The sequence below is a fragment of the Amblyomma maculatum genome, chromosome 2 (assembly GCF_055883805.1).
Source record: "Amblyomma maculatum isolate TAMU_Amacu chromosome 2, ASM5588380v1, whole genome shotgun sequence".
Lineage (NCBI taxonomy): Eukaryota > Metazoa > Arthropoda > Arachnida > Ixodida > Ixodidae > Amblyomma > Amblyomma maculatum.
In genome coordinates, this window is record NC_139345.1 from 39776965 (window position 1) to 39798914 (window position 21950).

Consider the following 21950-nt stretch of genomic DNA (forward strand, 5'->3'; position numbering starts at 1 on the left):
CATTGGTAAAACTTGAGCTCTTGCTGCACTGCTGAACACGGCTGCAATGCAAAGCGTCTCGGTTGTTTGTCGAGAGAGCGCTGTTGCGAACAGTCGACTCGCATCTAGCGGCATGCATGCTGGCGCCGACGCGTCGCCCCACGTCCTTTGCAGGCCATGGTGCACTGGCTTAACAGTTGCGTGTTTTTAGAGGCCAGTTTAGCCTTGACCAATCCCACTTCCAGGACCTGCTCACGGGACTGCTGCAGCAGCTCGCACAAGATCGCCCCTTCCCTGCCCCCCCCCGGCCCCCTCCCCCTTTATCAAGGGGTCCCCACTATTTCCTCTAGTCCACAAGAGGTCCCCGACACACCGATAGCTGAGAGCCACTGGCCTAGAGCTCCGAAACCTAAGCAGTACTACACGTGTCTCAAATCACACACTGAAACCCACCCCTACCGGTCATATGCAAATGGCCTGCACATATGTATACCCATATGCGCATATGACGTGCAGTCAGGCCGAAATGAAACGTGAACAGCGCATGTGCCAAAACAAAATCTTTCACGTGTGTGCGTGCAGCTGCGTGTATACAGGCACAGATAATAATAATAATATAATAATAATTGGTTCACAGGAAGGGAAAGGCCCAGCACCTGTCGCATTTGTTATGTGGACACCTGAACCGCGCCGTAAGGGAAGGGATGAAGGTGGTAGTGAAAGTGGAAAGAGAGAAAGGGGAGCCGTAGTGGAGGGCTACGAAGTAATTTCGACCACCTGGGGATCCTTAACGTGCGCTGACATCGCACAGCACACGGACGCCACTTTGTTTCGCCTCCATCGAAACGCAGCCACCGTGGTCGGGTTCGAACCCGGGAACTCCGGGGAGTAGTCGGCACAGATAGCCTGATTCATATTCATCGAGGGCAAAGGGATCCCCGAAGTATGCAGTGATTGGAAAGCAAAAAAATGCGTGAGTTGCTTGTTACCGTTTTATTGTTTGACTGTTCGTGTGCAGTGATGTATCGGCGAGAAGGTGAATAATAAAAAATAGGGGGACATTTTAATGCCTTCCTTAGGGCATGACGCGATAGCGACTATAGTTGTCCTCTGGTTACATACATCCTCATTATCATCCATTCGCCACGCCGGGCGACGTACATATATTAACACTCCTCGTACCCAAGCCGTACACGCGGACCTTGCGTATAGCTATAGTCGTAATCAGAGTCGTAGTTGGAATCCCGACTAAAGCCTAAAATCCTTGGCTTTTTTTGAGTGAAATAAATTTTTTTTTATAAATTTCAATTATTTGAGACGACCATGTTTCATTCACGTTGGCCACAGGAGTGACGTCACATTTTCACGTGAGCGTTGTGGGCTGTTTTAAATTCCCGTTTGAAGTCGTATACGGCTGCCGACCAATCAGGATTTTCGCGACACGACGCAAACGGAACAAGCTGAGTTTTCAGCTGAACGGAAGGCTATCGTTTTTAAAAACGCTGTTCAGCCGCCTCAGCTACCAGCTGAAGGATCGAACTGCAGTTCTCCGGCTGTCTCCTTTTCACCTCAATGTGTGCGCGAAAATGAGTTTCGGAGCTTGACCTTCGTTTTCTTCCTGGGAGCGGGTTCTATATAGTGTACCCGCCGCTTGGGGACGAAGTGAAATATGGACTGCGAAAAAGTGCCCACAAAAGTTTTTGGAACATGGAAAACAACGAGAACTCAACTTTCTTTGTTCTCTAAAGACTCCGCAAGACATTGAGGGGTGAATTATGTCGGTCCCACAGGGAAGCTCTCACCATGACATTCACGTTCTGGCTATGTTTATATTTCCGAGAAATTAGTCTTCGTTCTAATTTTTGCGTTCCGTAACGTAAACTCTTGTAGACAGAACGTGGTTACCCGCACGTGCCAGTCAGCGACTAGCCGATTTATTGCAGCGAAAGCTGCATTACGCTACCCTTGAGCATTTCGCCGGTGCTTGAAAGAGGTGGCAGGCGGTATCCGGCAGCTGACACAGCAGCGCACTGCCAACCTAGGCTTCTCTTTTCATATGGGAGGTTATACCAGAATCAGCCTGCCACGACCCTTGCATTCGCGTTACCCCTATAGGCCACGCAGGCACGTTTACACGGGCTGAAAAGTGGGTATTGGAGGCTTTCGCTTTATCACTATAGGTCAAGCCATGCTTAAATCCCCCAATTTGTTGCTAAGGTTCATTAAATTTCAGGCTGTAGACACCGACGCCTATGCATGGGCCACGAGGTTGACCGGACTCATGAGCACTCGGCGGTGCTATGGGGAAACGGCAGTCCAGGGTGTGACAGTGATCAATTGCAAGAGAGGATTTTAAAAACATGTTTCAATGCATTAGCGTTGTACCCGCGTTGAAAAAGCCTGTTCGTCCGTCCGCCTAAAGCCACGGTGGCAAGCGGCAAAATGGAAAGGGAACCCCCCTCCCTCCTTCTCAACTCTTAGGTGAAATAGAGAGAGGGACGGGGATAGGGAAGACGAAGAGAGGATGTAGCTGACGGGTGGCGGAGACGGCGTGTCACACATTGTGATCGTTGGATTGTATAGGCAGAGTGGAAGCGGGTAACGACTCCTAACACGATGATTGACGGACCCGATCACGTCACCTGCTCGCAAGCTCTGAGCCCGTCAGCGGCAGTGCCTGCTTCGTCCGGAGGGAACAGTTAAACTAAAACATATTCTGCGGTATCAATTAACCTGATCATATATACTTTTTTAATGTTCTGTGGTTCTCTCTTTGCTGTCTATTGCTTTCGAGGATGGGGTACTGAATTCACTGGCTTGATTTTGGAAGTACGGCTATGAGGCAAGGCTTTATTTTCGGCTCGTTTTCAGCGTGAGAACAATAGCGCGTGAGCTCGACCTGCCGCATTATCGCACGCACCTGTAGACTCGAAAGCCGGCGCTTAGAACAATGAGCTGTCGGTTTGAGACGAGTGATCCATTCTTGCTTCGGAACACGATTCTCTGCTGTCAGGTGCATGGAAACGTTGTTCTCGGCTGTCTCAGGTGTCTGAGGACGAAGAGCATATCCGCGTGTTGGTTAGACGTTCTCTTAATCGCCTATTTGATTTAATATAGGCGAAATCAGCGCCATGTTGCATATATCCTCCTCACTATTCCGCTCCGCTTAGCAAATCTGTTTCAAATGTCATAACATGATCTCGCGAAGCCATACACGCTCCTTTATTGCGGCCGTGTACTGTGTCGTCCACGCAGTAAGCTCAGATTGTCCCTGCGTCTTCTTTGTTTTTGTTTTATTGCCAACTGTAGCCGTTTGCAAAGCAAGCTCAGCTCACGCTGTTCAAAAAGAAAGAAAAAAAGGCGTACGGGCCGTTCCCTTTCTCTACCTGTATTAAATGTACGCACCTCTCACAGACACGAGCCCATCCCATAACGACGGTCACGACGTGCAGCGAAACGAAGGAAACGAAAGAGGCCCGCGAGTCCATTCATAGCCTGGCTCGCCGCAGCGGCCGTGGCGGGCGGCGACACGCAGCCACCGATCATGGAGTTTCGTTTTCGGGCGTGAGTCCGCCGCGCCCCTAACAGGCCGTGCGCGCGACCGTTATGCTAAGCGGGGGGAAGCCATACGTGAAAGCAGTCGCCGGCAGGTTTCGGCTGGTGGACGCTCCACCTGCGCGGCTCGACGCCGGTGTAGCCCGATGTGCCATCGTGAACGGCCGCAACAAAGCGGCCGCCAACAGCAACCGCAAAGAACAAAAAGCACCGGCGACTGGTTTCTTTTGGGTAACAGGGGGAGGCCGATCGCGAGCCGATAAGTACACGCACGGCGTGCCTGTTATGAGTCCGGCCTATTGTGTGCGCGATGCGGGCACGCTCGTGAGCCATTGAACTTAGTCACGAGGTATCCGCCTGGAGGGCTTAAAAAAAGCTCCAGCCGCGCCGGTTTTCTAAGCATTCTTTCTTGTCTTCCACCGAAACAACTTCCTGACTATGAACCGCAACGTATTGTCGCTGTGCCCTGGCACGCTCGTTTGGTATACCGGGGAAAAGGTTTTCGTCCATTCCTTAGAATAGGAGGGGGGTATGAAACAGAGAGGAGTCAACGGACTCTCTCGTTCTTTGTCCTTCCGTCCTGACCCGCAGTTTCCTGGCTAACACAGCTAACTTATTCCATGGGTCAATGCTTTCCCCTTTCTATTTTTTCTACGCATCTCCCGTGTCTAGACGTCGGCCCCTCCTCTTTGCTCTTCAGCTCTTCCTCTATAATACAGTTTCGGTGTTGTGCGATCTAAAATGTGAGAGTTCATACCATGCACGTCAGCCCGAGTCAGAGACTAACACAGTTCAGGCACTATCACAGAAGCCGATGATGTTTTCTAATACTAGTACACTTGCGCACCGCTTTTAGGGACACTCATTTACGCCCTGAGACTTACGAAAACCAAGAAGTTCACGATGAGAAGTCAAACAGGCTTGGTCCGCAAGAAAGACGCGAGGCAAGTAAAAAAAGACAGTACTCTAATGAAAAGCAGAGAATTTAGCCGGCGTTTAGGATTCGCTGACATGCTAATCTGCGTAGGAAAGGAAATTGGGGAGAGAAAGGCGGAATCAGAGAGGTGTTGAATAAAATGCGGTCATTAAATAACGTTTCTGTGTCCGTATATAGTCAACTGTCGGCACAAATACAGCTCGCCAGACCCCGTCGACGTGTAACAGGTTACAAGACGTTCAGTCTGGCCGAGAGCTTATACACTCTGCAAGAGGGCCTGCTTCCAAATGTATACACGACGCCGCCCTTCCTGCTGAGAGACAGAACGAAGCAACCACCACCTCCGTTTTCCGCTATGACTCAGCCCCGCGAAGAAATCAAGGTTGTTGCCACCGTATTTTCCTCCCAAGCCCTCGCTCCAGTCTCGGTTGCGAGTGCATTAAAAGGAGCTGCAGACCAATCAGCCGTCGAATCTTGCGTCCCTGCTGCAAGCGAGACCGCTCGCCACTATCTCAAACGTCGCACTAATCCGACGAGCGAGGCAGCGAACGCACTTTCTTGGCTCACGGATCACCACCTGGTTGTAATCACGGTTTTCAGCTGACTACACGTATAACGAAGATGCCAAGGACATCGCTCGGAAGAGGGGCTAATGCGTGCATGCGGACTCGTCTTTATCGTGAACGATGCATGACCACGCTGCATATATGGTGACGCGCACCGCCAAGCGGCGAGGCGTGCATCGTCATGTGGGCGTCGTGCAGCTTTCCGAGGGGAACGAATTGCCCGACAGATGGAGGAAAATCTGCGCGACCTAATGACAAAGCCGACGTCGTCACATCGTCCTAACCAAGAGCCCTACCACGGAGAGTTTTCTTGGAAACGCTGCTTGCGTGACGTTGCGTACAGCGGCAGCCAACTCCCAATTTTGTATTGCTCCGTGTGATTTCCTTAACGAAGGTTTCTAGAGGAAGTCTTGCTGTGGAAGCTGCTGTTAAATGCACGAGGGGAGGGAGACAATGATCTCGAAGAGCTGTCACTAAATCTGTTGATGAGCAATGCGTAAGAACGAATTAAAATCTGATGAATGTCAGATGCACGCTGAAAAGTTATTTCGCTCAAATTATGTAAAAAATTTGTCGAAAATCGCAATTTCGTCGTCTTGAAATTTGTGTTCAAGAACATACACTGTATAAGGAAAATATACCAGGATTATCAATTATGCTTAGCTACACCCGCAAGTGCATTCACTGAGTACAAAATGAAGTTATTGATTTGAATTACGTTTTCTGCTATTTTGTGAATAAGGTCTAAAGCTATTTTAAAGCTCTGTAGCCTGATTGAAATATTTGGCACACATCTCTGTAGGCACCAGTTTTGCCACGATTACATGTTTCAGACAGTTTAGTCGAAATAATTTCGGTGCCTTTATTTGCTTCAGCACTGGTCGCAAAAAAGAAGACGAAAAAAAAAAAACACGACAGCCTTCGCTTCACTGAAAGTTACCGACGCAGAGATGCAGTCTGGTGATATCGTGCAGAAGGTTGCTACATATGTGTTGCCAAAAGGTGCGTTTCGCGTGAACATTAGGCGAAATGCTCACTACTCAGCGAAGCTTTTGGCTTTGCATCTGCATCGGCGAAGCAGCATCAGTTGAAAACTTCAGTGAAGGACTATTTTGCTTACTCGACAATTTTCGCTTACACGTTCTCTCTCTCTATTTAAATTTCAATTCTACCTGCATCTTGCAAGTAGAACCATATGATAGCCGAAGTAAGAAACGTCAGCATCACTTCGAGAACCAGTCTGGCATGCCTTGGTTTGTCATCCGTTTTCTCGTTCCTATGAGACTACCTCAAATATCATAACATGATCTCTAGCAGCATGCGGCATGCTTCATAGAGCTTAGGGGAAACTGCAGTGCTGCAATTTGTCGTATACGAGCTCGTCGTTCTCACATACATCAGAATTACATCGCAGTTTGAATGCAAATTGAAAGTAATTTTGCGGCTTTCACAATGTTCCACCCGCACTGATGTGCAGGAGTAGAATTCACTTCTGCAGATGGAATCGCACGTTTTCTAACCTTCATGCTCTGACATTTTTCTACGTGTTTTCAAAAGAAATATGATTTTAGTCAGTTTTATAAGTTTTTGCAAGAACATAAATTCTGCCTCTTGCATTTACTAAATTATTGCTGTCATACTCCAAGTGCCTGGCACATAAAATCGCGTTGAGTATTTCGTGGTACATTAAATAATTCTGAAAATGAATTTTTATTTTATCTCCGGCACCTATACACAACTCATGAGACAGGAGTGTATAAGTCAACTCTAGTCCGCAGTAACCGCCGCAACGATTCCTCAGTGACAGAAAGTAGATTGCCGTTGAGGCCTTTTTGGCCATCTAAGCAAAAAGCTAGCCAACAGACCAAATAATAAGCTAAAGAATTTCGATGTCTCTGGCTTGTTTAGTATAAGTCAAAAAGCGAAAACTGGTTCTATATTTGTTATTCAGCGGAGTAGTACACACGCCGCGTGCAGTGACCGCAGTTAGCAACTGGTATTTACTTTTTTAAGTTGTATCCTACTATAATTTAATCACTGGTTAAATATATACCCAACAGCGCACGCAACGGATTTTTTGTTTTAGAGCGTTGTGCCAGTGATTGGTGCTAGGACTGAAACTTGACCTCAAAGTCACCAGCAGAACGCAACTGCCATGCGCTATCGTGGTCGGTCGCCCGAAGCGACCGCAATATGACTATTTTACGCAGAGAGAAGCCGTATATATGGCGTTCGGCGAAACATGTGTGTGCAGAGACGGCAATGGAATTCGTCAGCGCAGTGATTCCGCACGGAAAAACGTTCGAAAAAGCTAATAGTCGGCACTTATTTGTTCTCGGGACTTGTAGTTGAATGACAGAAGCCGTCACAATGTATGCATCAGAGAGTTTTCTCTGGCTTCATTCGTGCGCTGAATGTGCCGCGGGTGTGTTGCCGTGCCCTAAACATACTATTATATGGCGTGTGCAGACGGGCTCCTGTCGGAGGGTTCCACTGCAGACACGGAGCAAGCGGCCGGCACCGTGATGGTGACTACGCAGACCAGCACAGGCACCCGGGTGCTGATCAGCTCGCATGGTCGGCTCAGCGGCAGCTACCCTGTGCGCCGCAGTCCAGCCAAGCGGCGACCACGAATGCGGCATTCAGCGCCACAGCTGGACGGGGACTCGGCGCGGGCGCTGTTCGCCCCTCTCAGCCTGGTGCCACCGGCTGCCGCCGTCCAGCGCCGGTCCACGCAGCCAAAGGTATGGCAGCGCCGCCGGTACACATTCCGTTTCAGCGAATCCAGAGTTACTGAGGGTGTGGCATGGTGAAGAGGATCGATACAATGAAATCAAATGGCGCAGGTGTCTCGACAGCGTCGTGCGGCACTTGCTATCATGTTGGCCAGGCCACGATCTGACCATTGTCCTTGCTGATCTGCCCATGAACAAGCGCAGTATAGATGAGAGTGTCCGCCATTGCAGCGAAAAAAGCACACGTTTAGATAATTTGCGCTGACTCATCATGTGCACAGCTACTCAGAAAAGATATATGAAGGCGGCCCAAATCTCGAGTCTATGTAGAAAGACATTCTTCAACAGGAAAACGTAAGAAAAGGACATCAAACGTATACGCTCTCCGGGCCCAGCGGCGCCGACTAACCCTGTACACAACTGTTATGTGGCAGAACAATATCTTCATTTTGCTCCAAGTAACGTACCTCGATTTAGATCTGCTATATACTGAGATCGAGAAGACAATAAGCTTAAGTACCTCATCAAATAAATAAATAAATAAATAAATAAATAAATAAATAAATAAATAAATAAATAAATAAAATCGTATATCCCTTCTCCTCACACTACCATGAAAACTGTAACCTAAAGCGACCATCTTAAAAAGTTCTCATACTCTGGTTGTTTCATTTTTTTTTTTAACGGTTACGGATATTACGGCACCTATAGCTCACCGTTCTTCACGCCTTTCGCACGTAATAGGGTGAGATGACGTCACGCCTCCAGGGTGACTATGATTACTGTGCTCTACGTTGTGGTGCTTAGTATAAAGCAATCGACCCGTGGAGCCAGTAGTATTTATATCTGCCTCCGCCCAAATTGTCTCAGGAGAGCACGTCGACCTTTTACGTGTCGCTGAGCAGCAGCGAACTCCGGAGCGAGGAGGAGTCGGACGTGCGCTGCTCCGAGGCGCAGGACGAAGAGGATGAGGAGGATCCCGTGTACGCGGACACGCTGCCCACGGTGGTGTGTCCACCGACGCCCGACGGCCCCATCTACGACGACTGCGAGGTGCCTCCGGAGCCCGTTTACGAGGAGCTGCCCGACCATCCCCCGCAGCCCCAGCACAGTGAGTGCAGTCGCAGTCTTCGATTTTGTGCCCGCGCGCGCTTTGCCAGCTGATAGAAAACTTTATGGAATCGGGTCAACCCATTAGAGACTTTGTTTCACGGTGCCTGATTGAGGCAAAATACGGATTATACATGGGCTGCTTAGATGAAGCCCACAGTAACGCGTCAAAAAAAAAAAAAAAAAAAAAAAGAATTTTGGCTGAAAAAAAAAATATGTGAATTCCGTAACTATAAGCGGTTTACTTACGCTGCACTCGCTAACCTTTTATCTATTATAATTAGGCACAATTTCAAAAGCACGATTACACTATGCGCTGTGGGGCAACGAATTTGGCAATCCAGCTTTCAGCTGAAAACCGCTTAGCAGTGGGAAGTGCCACCAGCACATGTCACTCTTTGGAAAACTCGTCACGTGGCCTCCTCGGTCCCGTCTGGGTTGCTCGGTGAGCTGGAGCGGCGAATAATGGTGAGCAGCGTCTGGGGTGAGTGATAGTTGAAAGTGACACGTATCGTATGCAGAACTAAAAGTAGGACGAGCTAAAGCAGATTTGCACTCAAAGCGAGTCGATCAGTGCGAATCTGTTAACAAAAAGCCAAATGCAGAGTGGCTTCAGGTTACTCTAAAGACAACGGTGACGCAGCAAGCCCTGCGTCATAATCTACGTGCCCTACATAGCAAAAGCTTTAAGGCGTTACTGCAGTGCACATCCAGCTCTCTCTTTCAAAACATGACCAATCTCAGCGCGCAACCGGCCGCATGAAGTATCTTATGTAGCCAGGCCGTTTATGTAGGACCCGTTACGCACCCTGAGAGAGCTCGCTATCCGCTACACGAGTCGGCAGCAGCCGTGCAGGAAGCGGCCCGGATACCACTTTCGCCGAGGTTGCCCCATCAGCAAGCGCCAAGGCTGCGAGCCCCCAACCGCATTCCGACACCCCGATCGGACCTTGCGAGCGCTCCTTTTACGACCCGCCTCTTAATGGTCCTTGATGGCTTCCAGACGCGACCAGACAGCCGCAGAGGGAACCATTGTCTGCCTGTTGCTGACGGCCAGCGGTTGCATGCGCGCGTGCGCCGGAAACCCTTCTCCGTTGGGTGTCCGCGCCATAAAACGGTCATCGGAAGGCAAAACACTGCTCTGTAACGACAAGCCGATCAAAATGGCACATGGAACGCTGTCCCCTCCCTTTCCTTGCCTCGTTTGCAGCCCCCCTCCCCCCCCCCCCCCCCCCCCCCCCTTCCTTCCAGCAGCCGTTACGCCATTTACTATCGCGATCGTCGGGATTTTGATTGGGACCGGTGGCGGAAAACTGCGTGCAGCCGCTGTCGCCGTTCTTCCTTTCAGAGTGGCTGGAAAGCTATAAAAGATACCATACTGGAGGTCGCCAGACAATTTTAGCAACATGATGCTACCACAATGAGCTTGCTTCTCGAAACTCTGCATCGGATTAAAGACCAAAGACGACGACTGGTTGTTCGACCTCCCACCTTTGCCTTTCAATGAGTTTGTTCATAATAAATAGCTGCCAGACTCGATCACAGCAGCAACAAAAAAAAAAAAAAAAAAACAGACAAAGGACGGAAAATGGCGTTCTAGAGCGCCAACTTAGTGACACGGTAAGGCCAGAGCAAAAATTAAGTATTTTAGCTTGTTACCGTGACACTGTCCGCCATACACTTCAACGTTTCTTTTTTTTCTTTTTGCTTTGAACGTATGTCGCGTATATTAACGCCACAGTTCCGTCATTAGTCTCGAGAGTCGTGAACAGTGGCTCCGAGTAGCTTGCTGGGGTAAACCTTCTGTGTACCTGTGCACAGCGTGGGCGCGCGAAAGATTTGCACGCCTTTTATGCCACGCCATATCAGCAAAGAATTCCACCGGACGCTGGAACTGGAAACGATGATTGCTACTCGTGTCCTCAGCTCGTTGAGTAGACGTATAAGTTAGAATTTCAGTCCTGGAAGAGTGACACGGCTTCTCTTTCCTTTTTCCGCCCTCCAGAGCCTTGTGCTATACCAATGTACAGTCACCTCATTCATCTGTGAGCTAAATCCTGCGCTGATTAACACCTGGCGCGCACCTCTTCCGCAGGAGAGAAGAAGCTGCTGGCGTTCGAGAGCCCGCAGAAGTCGTTCTTTGAGGGAGCTTCAAAGGCAGATATTCTGGGGTACCTAGAGGACGCCAAGGAGCGAGGCCTCGAGAACCTAGTCGGGGACACCGTCTCCTTCGAGGCCCTGGCAGAAGATGCCGCCATCGACAAAATCGTGAGTGTACACCCGCGCATCAATAAATATCCACGATGCCTATAAGCTCTATATAGTCACGTGTACTGATACTGTATGACGCGATCGAGCGGTATTTCCTCCTAGTATGGCGCCAAACATCACGCAAGTTATATTCAGCCTGATTTTGCCGGCGAATGATTCTTCTCTCGACAATCTGGTTAGCGTGATGCACTATAGCGTTTCATGAACAGTGTAGTTTGTCAAGGTTAGCCATAAATTAAGCGACTGATGGTCGTAGTAGATTTTTTTTCGTCGTGGTAGGTAGAAAATTTACTGCATGCATATCGTTCGTTATGGTGGAGAACACCGGGCTTTGGGTGTCCGGATGTACAGCCTCATCCACTTCTAGCTATAACACTGTCGCTGCTTTCAAAGCGTCACTGCGTCCGACCCGACTATGCAATAAAGCTAGGCTGTGGCTAAAGGTACGTCCGACGGACCCGATCAATGGTCTTAAAGGTACGTCCGACGGACCCGGTGCGTTTTTCTTCGGGATCCGTCCGACGGCTCCGGGAAATATTTTTCAGAGGTACGGCGGACGGACCCGATCGGTAGGGATCTTCCGACGGACCCAACGCATTTTTCTCCGATATGGGCCTTGGGGGTCCGTCGGGAAAGCCGGACGGATCCGAGATCCCCAGATGTGGTTGTAGCAACAACATGGTAGCCATATGTAGCCAAATCGAAGTTGGTATGAGGTGTGTACGTGCGAGGTGCAAGAAGTATGTACTACATACTGCATGCGTGAAATGTGAAATTACAAAGAATAGTACAGTGGCAAGAATAGTGCCTAGAATGCGTGATATACTACGTGATGGCATGATGATAGGTTTACGTGAGTTGGACCGCGGCAGGGTGGCAAGCACGACCAGAGCGCAAGCGCATGTAATCGCGGTGCTGACGGCCAGCCCGCGGCCTGCACGCCCGCTCATTTGGTCCTCGTTATTATGTGGATTAACGTCTTCGACGGTCGTTATGTAATTATGTAGTTTTGATTCTTCAAAGTTTCCTCACTTCCATCTGTGATGAGATGCGTCACGTAACGCATCGCTTTCTGCTCGCATTGAGGTTTGGTGCTGCAAGTTCAACGTAACACAAGCGGCGCTGAAAAAGCTGGGCACCGCCGGCGTGTCTCTAGCCCAAGCATCGCGTCATTCGTGTTTGTTGGAGGTGTGGTTTGTGCTTGCCGTGAGATGCTGTGATTACGGATTACGTCCTACTAGACTGCTGTGTGAGACTACGAAGAGTGCTGTGATGAGTGCGCCGATGTCCGGACGGACATCAGTGTGTCCGTTTATGATCGGCGATGTTGCACGTGCATGTCAGTGTTTATTAGGTGCAGTGGTAATTTATTTACACGCGCTATGCAACAATCAGACGAAAATAAGTCATCGACAATTTGTTAGCCTGTACTACAGAGCTCAAAACTCGGAAAATGGGAATGCACATGATGCAGTTTTCGCATGTTGGAGTGGACCGAAAAATAAGTCCCAGCCCACACCGCCGGGATGCGCATTACTACAGGTGAAATGGTTCAGGTTTCTGTAAAATAGCTGCCTGGCACAGCACCTTTCTAAATGTTCAGGCTTTGTACTATTGTTGAAGGCCACTTTATCATTAATAAAGGAACGAATATGCTTTATGTGTTAATGACTAGTGCTTTTTCAACATATTATGTTCATTTTTTTTTCGTTTTTACTTAGTTTCCTTTGTTTTTCATGCTAGACAAACACAAATAGTACACTTTTAAACTTGTCAGTCCAAAGCTGAACATGAATATCTGCCATGCATGTGACAGCTTTAATGCTAGAAAGGTTGACGTGTATAGCATGCACGTAGACGCTGCGACATCTTAGTGGCACGTTCCGCTACTTGCCCCAAGGTCGTGATGTTTAATACCAGTGATGGCAGTCGCACTTTGGTGCAGGTGAAATGCAAATGCTTCTTGTTGGTTTCACCGCACTAACACATTGAACGACAGAAAATACAAACACCACGGAGCGCGACTGGTCTTTTCTGTCGTTCAATGTGTTAGCGCGGTGAAACCAACATGAATAACCAACTAGGCCCAATTCTCGCCATTTTAGCAAATGCTTCTGTTTTCTGCAAGATGTCAATGCAAAGTACAAAGCCCGCGCAGTCAAATTAGTCTGGAGCTCTCCACTACAATATTCTTCATAGCTACATATGTCACTTTAGGATGTGAAACCCTACACGCCACAGGTAGGCTGCATTGCTTTTTAGATTTTGTAACCTCTCATCTATGTTTTGCAACATTTGGCTAATTTTAGTTCCCAAACAGTTGCTAAAGATGAAACCGAAGCAGTTCTTGGCCTTGTTTGCTGCTTAGATTAATTTGCTAATTGCAGTTCTTTGAAACTTGCATCAATGCTGGACAGTTCAAATAGCAAGTAGTTGAATTACAGAAATGATGTGGATCATGCATTTCAGTTCTGACAAGTGGTAAGTAACGGTCCCCTCCTTGCATGCATAGGTGCCTTTAGACAAATACATACTCGGGTGTGTGATTGTGACGCATATCAAGGGTCAACAGAAGGCCATGTGGAGCCAGTGTGATATTCTTCATGAAGGCTAAAGTAAAACTGTACAACAGCTGCTGTACCATGCAGAAAAAAATTGATCATTTAGTGTATGATTAACTGACCATGAATAGCATCTTACTCAGAGTATGATGTGATATATATCTGGTTTAGCATTCCAAAATAACTACGGCTATGAGGAACACAATAGTTGAGGGCTCCGGTGTAATTTCGACCATCCGGGGTCCTTTTACATGCACTGACACCTCACGGTGCATGACGGCCTATTGTTTCGCCTCTATTGAAATGCCCCTGCTGTGGCTGGAACCAAATCTGCATCTTTGGGTTCAGCAGCCAAGCACTCTAACTACTGAGCCAGCACAACGGGGCCAAGTATCAAAATTTATGCCATTACATTTCTTTCTAGCCTGTGGTTTTCTTCACAGAACTAATGTATACAAGGAAAAGTAAACAGCAAGAAAACACTAGTTTTATTGCACATTATATTCACATTTCAGCAAACATTCTCTAGGAAAAAATTTCTCATAATGTTTTCATGGAAACCATGAACAAAACAAAACAATGCACTTACTTCACTCGAATTATTAATGGGCAAGGTTGTATCTATGCTACTACACTGCACTTATCACAAAACCACAAGCCCCATCTGCTTTGGCCAATCACTTGATGAAACTAACGGAGACAGATGTCGCACACCACAGACTGGTCGTCTCGCAACATATCTCTGCATATGTTGCATTTCAATTTCATGCCTTTCCACTTAGTTTCAACTGTTGCCAGCATTACTAGTCACCCATCTTTTCTGAAATTCCTTTTTACGCTGTTGGGATCAGCATCCTTGTTAACGATGGTCTCTGGCATTTTGGATGCTATCATTTTCACATCTTCCTCATCTGGAAGAACGAAGGAAATGACAAGCTTTGAGCAGACAAAAAATTAGGGAGACTCCTAATCTCCACCTGTAAGGGTATGGTGTGCCAGCGTTAATGGTTCTTGTCTGCAGATCGCACTGTGGATTCTCGTTAATTTACATGCCCTTTGCTACAAACATTATTACTAATTCCTTAATTTATGTCTCTGTTATCTCAGATATACTCATTAGCATACGGTCATAGGCTGCCCTGTTAGGTGATAGACAACCTGGCATAGACCTCTGTAAGCCTCAACCTTTCTTAATTGGAGCTGAAACGTTGAAGCTGAAATATTTCAAATATAACTTTGTAAGCTTGGCTTAACAGCTCCTGCCATGTCGTGTGGCCTCGTGACATTTGGCTCGTGGCACTTTTGGCTTGTGCACAGGGGTCATCTGTTAAATACTGGTTAACATGCATGAAAAATACATATTTACACAAACTGGTGGCAAATGGTCAAGTGGTGCACTGCAGATTCTGAAATGTATACCTATATTCATGCAAGGATCGCATCATCACATAACATGGTCAAGAGTTCTATCAGTACCTGTAGTTACATAGGATTTCAATGCCCATTTAAGGACCACCTCAGACAATGGTTGTCGTTATCTCAAGACCTATTCTAACAGCATACTGACGCCATTCCACTGAGCGATGGACATGTATATGCATACCCTAGATAGCTCATGATTGTGGATCTCATTTATTTCTATGACTTCCAAGGAGTTCCTGTCGTCAGAAACTTTATGAAATCGGGACAGTAGTCTTGAAAGGTGATGAAAAGAAATAACCAGGTTACCTTGACGCAATGCTAAATTACAGAGGGTGAATATGCTGCATGAAGATACCAAGAAGCTTGTACAAAGAAAAGTGAGAGTGAAATGGCAGGATTTTTGAAACATTGAAATAAACTACAAACTATACTTGTCAAACCTGTCATTAAGGAATGGAAATCATGCAGTGATCAAAAACACAATATGGAGGACATTTTAGGTCATCTTCACAAAACACATACCCAAACCTCACACACAGCTTCATACTTATGAAAGAGGACAAACCAATATGCAAGGAGTGTGGAGATGAACTAACAATAAACCATATCTTACACGTGCGCCAGAGTCGAGAAAAGAGGAAACATTTTGTACAATTTGCAACAGATCCCTTTCCATCCCAGCATGATCCTAGGAGAGACGTGCAAATTTCCTGCATTTTTGGTTTCCTAAAATGTTCCTAAACAAGCTACATCCTAAAGAACATTTGTCATTACACACAAAATAAATACATTAAACCTTGTTCTTGGTGCATGGCAGCATTAGTCGCTTAGACACCATAAAAATCAACACAATGCTGTAAGGTATACCTTGGTTAGCTATGTTATATGAGACAAGCTTTCGGCCTGGTGTGGTCCTTATTCACGTGACAGCGCTGTCATGAGGGTCTATGTCGTAGCGATCGGAAAGTGACCTATTCCAATAATTTTACAAACTGAAGGTGATTGTACAGATTTCTAAAGACTGGAGTGCTCAACTGTTTTATCAACGTCCGCCTGCTTTGACAGCCTGGAGTGAAACTGTTGAAGAGAATACATTTTTGAACATTTAACGCGTTTCTGAAGGCGTTGCTTTCAATTACGGGGCCAACAAAAAGCAGGTGAATGTCAAACGCCGCCTAGATAGGCTTTCTAGCAAGACAGCGGTGTAGCGTGGAAAATCGCTCCGCCGATCCATCGCTGGCGCCGCTGACTTGAAAGGCGAACTGTTCAAACTTATATAGCTACTGACCACACCTGAAACACTGAATTGCGCATGATCAAGGCAGAATTTCTCTAACACTGAGCACTGGTAGCTATCGATTTCACGCCCAATATTGTGAAAATCTGTCCTCTCTTCGATCATTGATACGTCGGTTGAACATTTATGCGCCTCGGGGTAGGCCAGCCGTGGGAACATGGATGCGTGGTTGTAGCAACGATCACTTGCATGGCACACTCTGCAAAATTCCAAGAGTCAGCTTCTTCAACGAAATGTGCAGCGCACATTTTCTACCGCGTACCTAAGTCCGGCGATGCATGCATATCCATCCCGATCGTTTCAAAGCTGCGCGGCCGTTCAGTCGGGTCACGCTAACCTCGAGCATGCGGGGGTTTAAACTACATGTACGCAAACTTCAACGACAAGAAAAAGATGCAGCCTAAGCACTTTAGTCTAGTCTTCCCCTATATACCAAAGAACATTGCTGTTCACATGGAATTCGGATCATTCACGCTTCCGGCTTTCCGGTTGTGCACTCTTGCGGTGCGGTGCAGTAGGTCTTCGCCTCGACGAGTCGATGTGCAGGCCTCTAGTAGATTCGGCATGTCTTCTGCCACGGCTCTGAGGTAGAATTTAAACGAAGAATTTAGCTAAAAACATCCTGTTTCCTCGGTCTGCATGTGAGGAACGAGCATAATGCCATTTCACATACATACTTTGGACTGCCGAATGTTCAGCTGCACGGCGAGGTGTGTGTGTGTTGTGCCGGCGCTAGATCTTCGGAGGTCGATGCAGGACCTAAGACAGCGTAAATGCTAGGAATAGCTCGCTCGCATTACGGGCAGATCGAGGTGATAGTTTAGTGCGAAGCGAAAGCTGCTCGTGAATGTGCGTATCTCGATGCCAGCTGGTGGAGCTGGTGCAGTACGTAGCATATCGCCTGCGGCTATGTGCTTGACAGCGATGTTTGCCGTACACAACCCTAAGTGAAGACCGTGATCTATGTTAGAACGGATGCACTCTTCGTAGCACCTCATCGAGAGTCGCGGCTAGCTGATATCATAGAGGATGACATCCATTCACGCGTAGCAAGCGGAATGTGGCCGCGTTCGACGTGCATATAGCCATGAGCCTGTATATCGACGTCCGCCGTATCTTTACGAGAATCGAATGGATACGTCGGACGTACCTTTAGACACTTCGATAAAGCTAAGTGGCAGGCAATGTAAAGCAGCACGTCTGGCTCCCTATGTGCTTGCATCGCTTTGCATCGATATGCGCCTGCGTCGAACGCAATGTTGTTTTGAAAGGAGTGGCCGTGTTATAGCTAGAAGTGGATGACCCTGTACATCCTCTTCTGCACTCACGCACCCAAACGCAGCGCGAGAGTATCCGATGCTACCCGAGTGTCACTAAGCACGGCTTGAAGAATTTGAAACATAAAAATGTTTACGATCATGCAGGCCTCGAGCACTATAATCCTTCGCGAAGCACTGTATAAAAGGGCACGAAAACCCGATCGCGGCAGGTATAAAGTTGCACGGTGCTTGCTAGCCACAAGGAAGTGTTCGCTGGCAGTACACGAGGACACGCTCATCCCAAGCACAATAACCGTTAACTTTAGCGACAATTAAAGCTGCCTCGTCTCCTTTGGCATTGGAAACAGTAATAGAAAAGAAAACCGATGGAATTTCGTCACAAGGTGGGAGTTTGGGTAGCACCGCAGCAGCTGGCAGTGCTGGGTCAGCGACATGCGCGAATCGGGCCCCGTGCGTGAAGCGCGGGCCATGTCCTAATATGGCGCCACGCGTGTCAAAACGAACGCGCCGCCGTTAATCGATGCGTGCGGCGATTAACCGTGTGGCCGTCCTTGGCCGCAGCCGACGGGCGCCGACGTGGAGCGCAACGACAGCGGCATCGGGGGCGACCGGTACGGCGAGCCCCTGGACCCGCCGGCGGCCTGTAACAGCGAGGAGCAGCGCTGCGCCGACTGCGACCAGCAGGTGCGGAAACCCACTGCCTGTTGGTCAATGGCTGCCAAAATTACCAACATGATCCTCACGTTAAAGTAACAAAAAGCAGCCAACTCTAAAGAGCTGTGCAGCCTTTTCCTGTTGGTCAACAGATTCAAAAGGCCTATAATGGTCACCACAACACACGTCACAACACTGGAAAGGATGCTGACATAAAACCATCTTGGCTTCGCCTGCTTTAGCATATAGTCGGACACAACTCAAGAAAAAAGCGTCAGATGCTCCTCAAAGGAAGCCCTTCAGGTAATGGCGTTCACACAGCCTCATGACCGCGCAGATAATCTGATAAAGCCGTGGTGAACCCCTTTCATCTGTCATGCCCTTCGTTATTCCGCTAGCAGGTCCAAGGGGATTATTCACGGAAATGATGATGATGATGATGATGATGATGGATTTTAATGGCGCAAGGGCGACTCAGGCCAAAGAGCGCCAAACTCAAGGTTGACGGTGTAGTCAAGTTTATGTAATGGAATAGTTGTGATGTTTCATCGGTCGATGCCATTCATTGTCTGCTAGGGGGCCTTTTGAGGGGGAAAAGTCGCATTTTTCTTGAGTTTGCCAAAACCTAATCACAAAAGCTAAATCACAAATGTTATATAATGACTCTACAAAGATAAGCATGATAATTAAACTATGAGTAAGTATATGCGTACCAAAAACTTCTTCATCGTGCATGCTTCTTCGGCTCATATTGCGATCCAGCTCTCCTGAATATATTGAACGAATTTCCACCTCCATATATCGATCGATTCAATCTGTGTGTCCTCATATCACTTGCAGGTGACCGGAGAAGAGGAGCTAGTCTGTCCCAAGTGCGAAAAGAAGCGTACCGAGCGCCGGGAGATCATCACCGAGATCGTGCAGACCGAAATCAAGTACGGCCACGACCTGCGCATCATCAAGGAAGTAAGTGCACTCGCCCTGTCTCGGCCTCCTTTTCCTTTTGCGTCATTTCAAACAAGGAGACAAATGATGCTCAATGGAGAAAAGTGTGAATATAGAAATACTTTTCAAGACATTTTACGTCGTTTTTATTTTTTTTCTAAACCCAAACACGTTGCTGCATCCGTGTAGAGTTCAGCAAAATAAAACGGTAAACAAACTGACCACCGTTACTGACCGCTGCCGGTTGACGTACCATGCAGGAATTCTACAAGCCCATCGAAACGGCGGGCCTGTTGACCAAACAGCAGCTGGACGAGATCTTCCTCAACCTGGACGAACTGATGGAGGTGAACGCCAGCTTCTCCGAGAAGCTGCAGGACGCTCTCGATATCGCCAGTGAGCAGGGAGACGAGGTACAATCTATAGTAATTATGCATCTTTTAAGTACATATCATGATAACTTCCAACACATACGTTATCGTTGTAATAGACACGGTGAACGTCATAAAGGGACATAGTACTTAAAATTAAGTTTCCACGGACGTAGTATTGTATCCTGCGATCATTCGTACACAATGCACTAACATACAATCGCTAATCGTACTAAATAAAGCGAGAGGGACTGCCATCTCTGTATGCTGCCCAAAGCTCCCAATGCAAACATCTACATCTCATGTGCCAGCGCCTAGCTCAGACTGTTGCTGCAAGGACAGTGTACAATACGGTCGCTGCAATCCACGTGTTTTCATACCTCTAGGGACATGTTAATTCGTACACTGACGAGACCTCTTGTTCGTGCTTTTCAGGAGTACACCACGGTGGACATTGGCAAGCTGTTCCTGGGAGCCACCGGTATGCTGCAGGCATACCAGACGTACTGTGTTCGGCAGGTAAGCCAACGCTCCGATAATCTTGTTTTTAAATTAGGACGCTATATGGCGCACGGTGCAACATTAAGCGCGTGTTGGGTATACCTTCTCTCTAACTTTAATGAAAAGAACATTATGGGCTCTCATCATACCAAACTTTCATACAGCCGAAGAGGAAATGGAAATATTTACCTATACCATGACGGTCATCGTTAAATCGTTAAATCATTAAATAAGAAAAAAAATGACACAAGAAAGGCAGTGCTAGAGACGCATTAGTTATCAGAGTATGAGCATAAGAGACATCCAGAGCAATTGACGACATAACTGCCATTGTAAGGTTGGCCCCACCTGCACGTTAACATCGCCACCACGACGAACAGTCCCGCAGTTTTTTGTTTTACTGAATACACCATATGCGGCTAGGAATCCCTTAAAAATAACGATTAATTGCTGTTAATGGCCCGTCGCGGCGTCCCCACTTCGATAGACGCGAGATGCGGAGAATCTCGTCTACCGTGTATTGTCAGGCGCGTCAAGGAATCAATTGTCGTTATTGTAAAGATCTTTGCCACGAGCATATGAGCACGCTCACTCATTTAACTCCGTAAAACAGTTGGAGTGGTATCGATAAAGAAAACGAACCATGGTTAAAGCGATGTAGTTTGGGCTGCTACAACACAGCCGTCGCCACACTGGCTACATGTAAGAGAATATGCATGCACTTCATCCTTTCCAGGCGAGTGCATCACTAAGCCTGATGGCGCAGGAGAAAGAGAAGGAGCTCCTGCGCATCTTCCTGCGGGTCTCGCAAATGGAAAACACGCTACTGCGGAGGATGAACCTGGCCGCCTTCCTGATGGCGCCCGTCCAGAGAGTCACCAAGTCAGTATTTGTTCGTTACATGGTGTGACAGGTGTTTCAATGAAGCCTGTCACTAGGCCTTAAAGATAGAACTTTCTTTTTTTATTGGAAACTGTACGAGTGTTGGCGGACGTCAGAAAACAGGTGAATAAGGTTAATTGGATGGGCAACTAATTTACCGTAAATAGCTTTTTAACTATTACAGTTAGGCGTCTAGTTGCACTTCAAGAAAAGCCGATATTTAACAGGTGGCGGGCTTCCTTGAGATTTTGTAGGTCCACTCGTCGTAATCTGTACGCATTCTTCGTCTTCACCATGGGACGCTCTTACAGCATACACATCATCTAACGCAACGCCTGCACAATCTATTATCTTTGCGAGCAAAAGATGAAAAAAAAAGAACAAAAAAAAAAGACCACCGTGCACGTCTCCTATCGCTTACAGCATAACCAAGACTATTAAAGTAGCATCCGCATTTCGCCGCAATCTATTAATAATCACCGTTGTAACCCTCCTGTCGCCACTACCAAGATTGTAGACTCATCCCCCCCCCTCTCTCTCTCTCTCGGCAGCTTCTTTCTGTCTCTTTTTTTTTTCGCAATGGCAGACTGTTGACGTAACTATTTCCAGGTGATATGTGAAAGGGTCTACCGACCGAAATTGGAGACAAGCTATGTCGGTAAATGCTACAGTGTTTAACCAAAAACGTGCAGGTATCCTTTGCTGCTCAGCCGGCTGTACAAGGTGACGCCGTATTCCCATCAGGACAGGGAGTCTCTGAGAGACGCCCAGCTTCGTGTCCAACTTCATCTGGAAAGAATAAATCAGGTGAGAGACAAGACACAGCGTGTACGCAGGTAGCTATTGCAGACCAAAAATAAATCAACCGTTGTCGGAGATGCAAT

General features: G+C 47.5%; 1 protein-coding gene across 1 annotated transcript in view; it reads left to right on the top strand.

Moving 5' to 3' along the window:
- Positions 1–21950, top strand: part of RhoGEF64C (Rho guanine nucleotide exchange factor at 64C) — a 140024-nt gene that overhangs the window by 106741 nt on the left and 11333 nt on the right. The window contains exons 3-11 of the mRNA XM_084593960.1: positions 7507–7781; positions 8643–8883; positions 10978–11150; positions 18275–18397; positions 19208–19333; positions 19573–19725; positions 20119–20202; positions 20921–21066; positions 21759–21873. Of these exons, the coding sequence (XP_084450086.1) occupies positions 7507–7781; positions 8643–8883; positions 10978–11150; positions 18275–18397; positions 19208–19333; positions 19573–19725; positions 20119–20202; positions 20921–21066; positions 21759–21873 (1436 nt within the window). The remainder of the gene's footprint in view (positions 1–7506; positions 7782–8642; positions 8884–10977; positions 11151–18274; positions 18398–19207; positions 19334–19572; positions 19726–20118; positions 20203–20920; positions 21067–21758; positions 21874–21950) is intronic.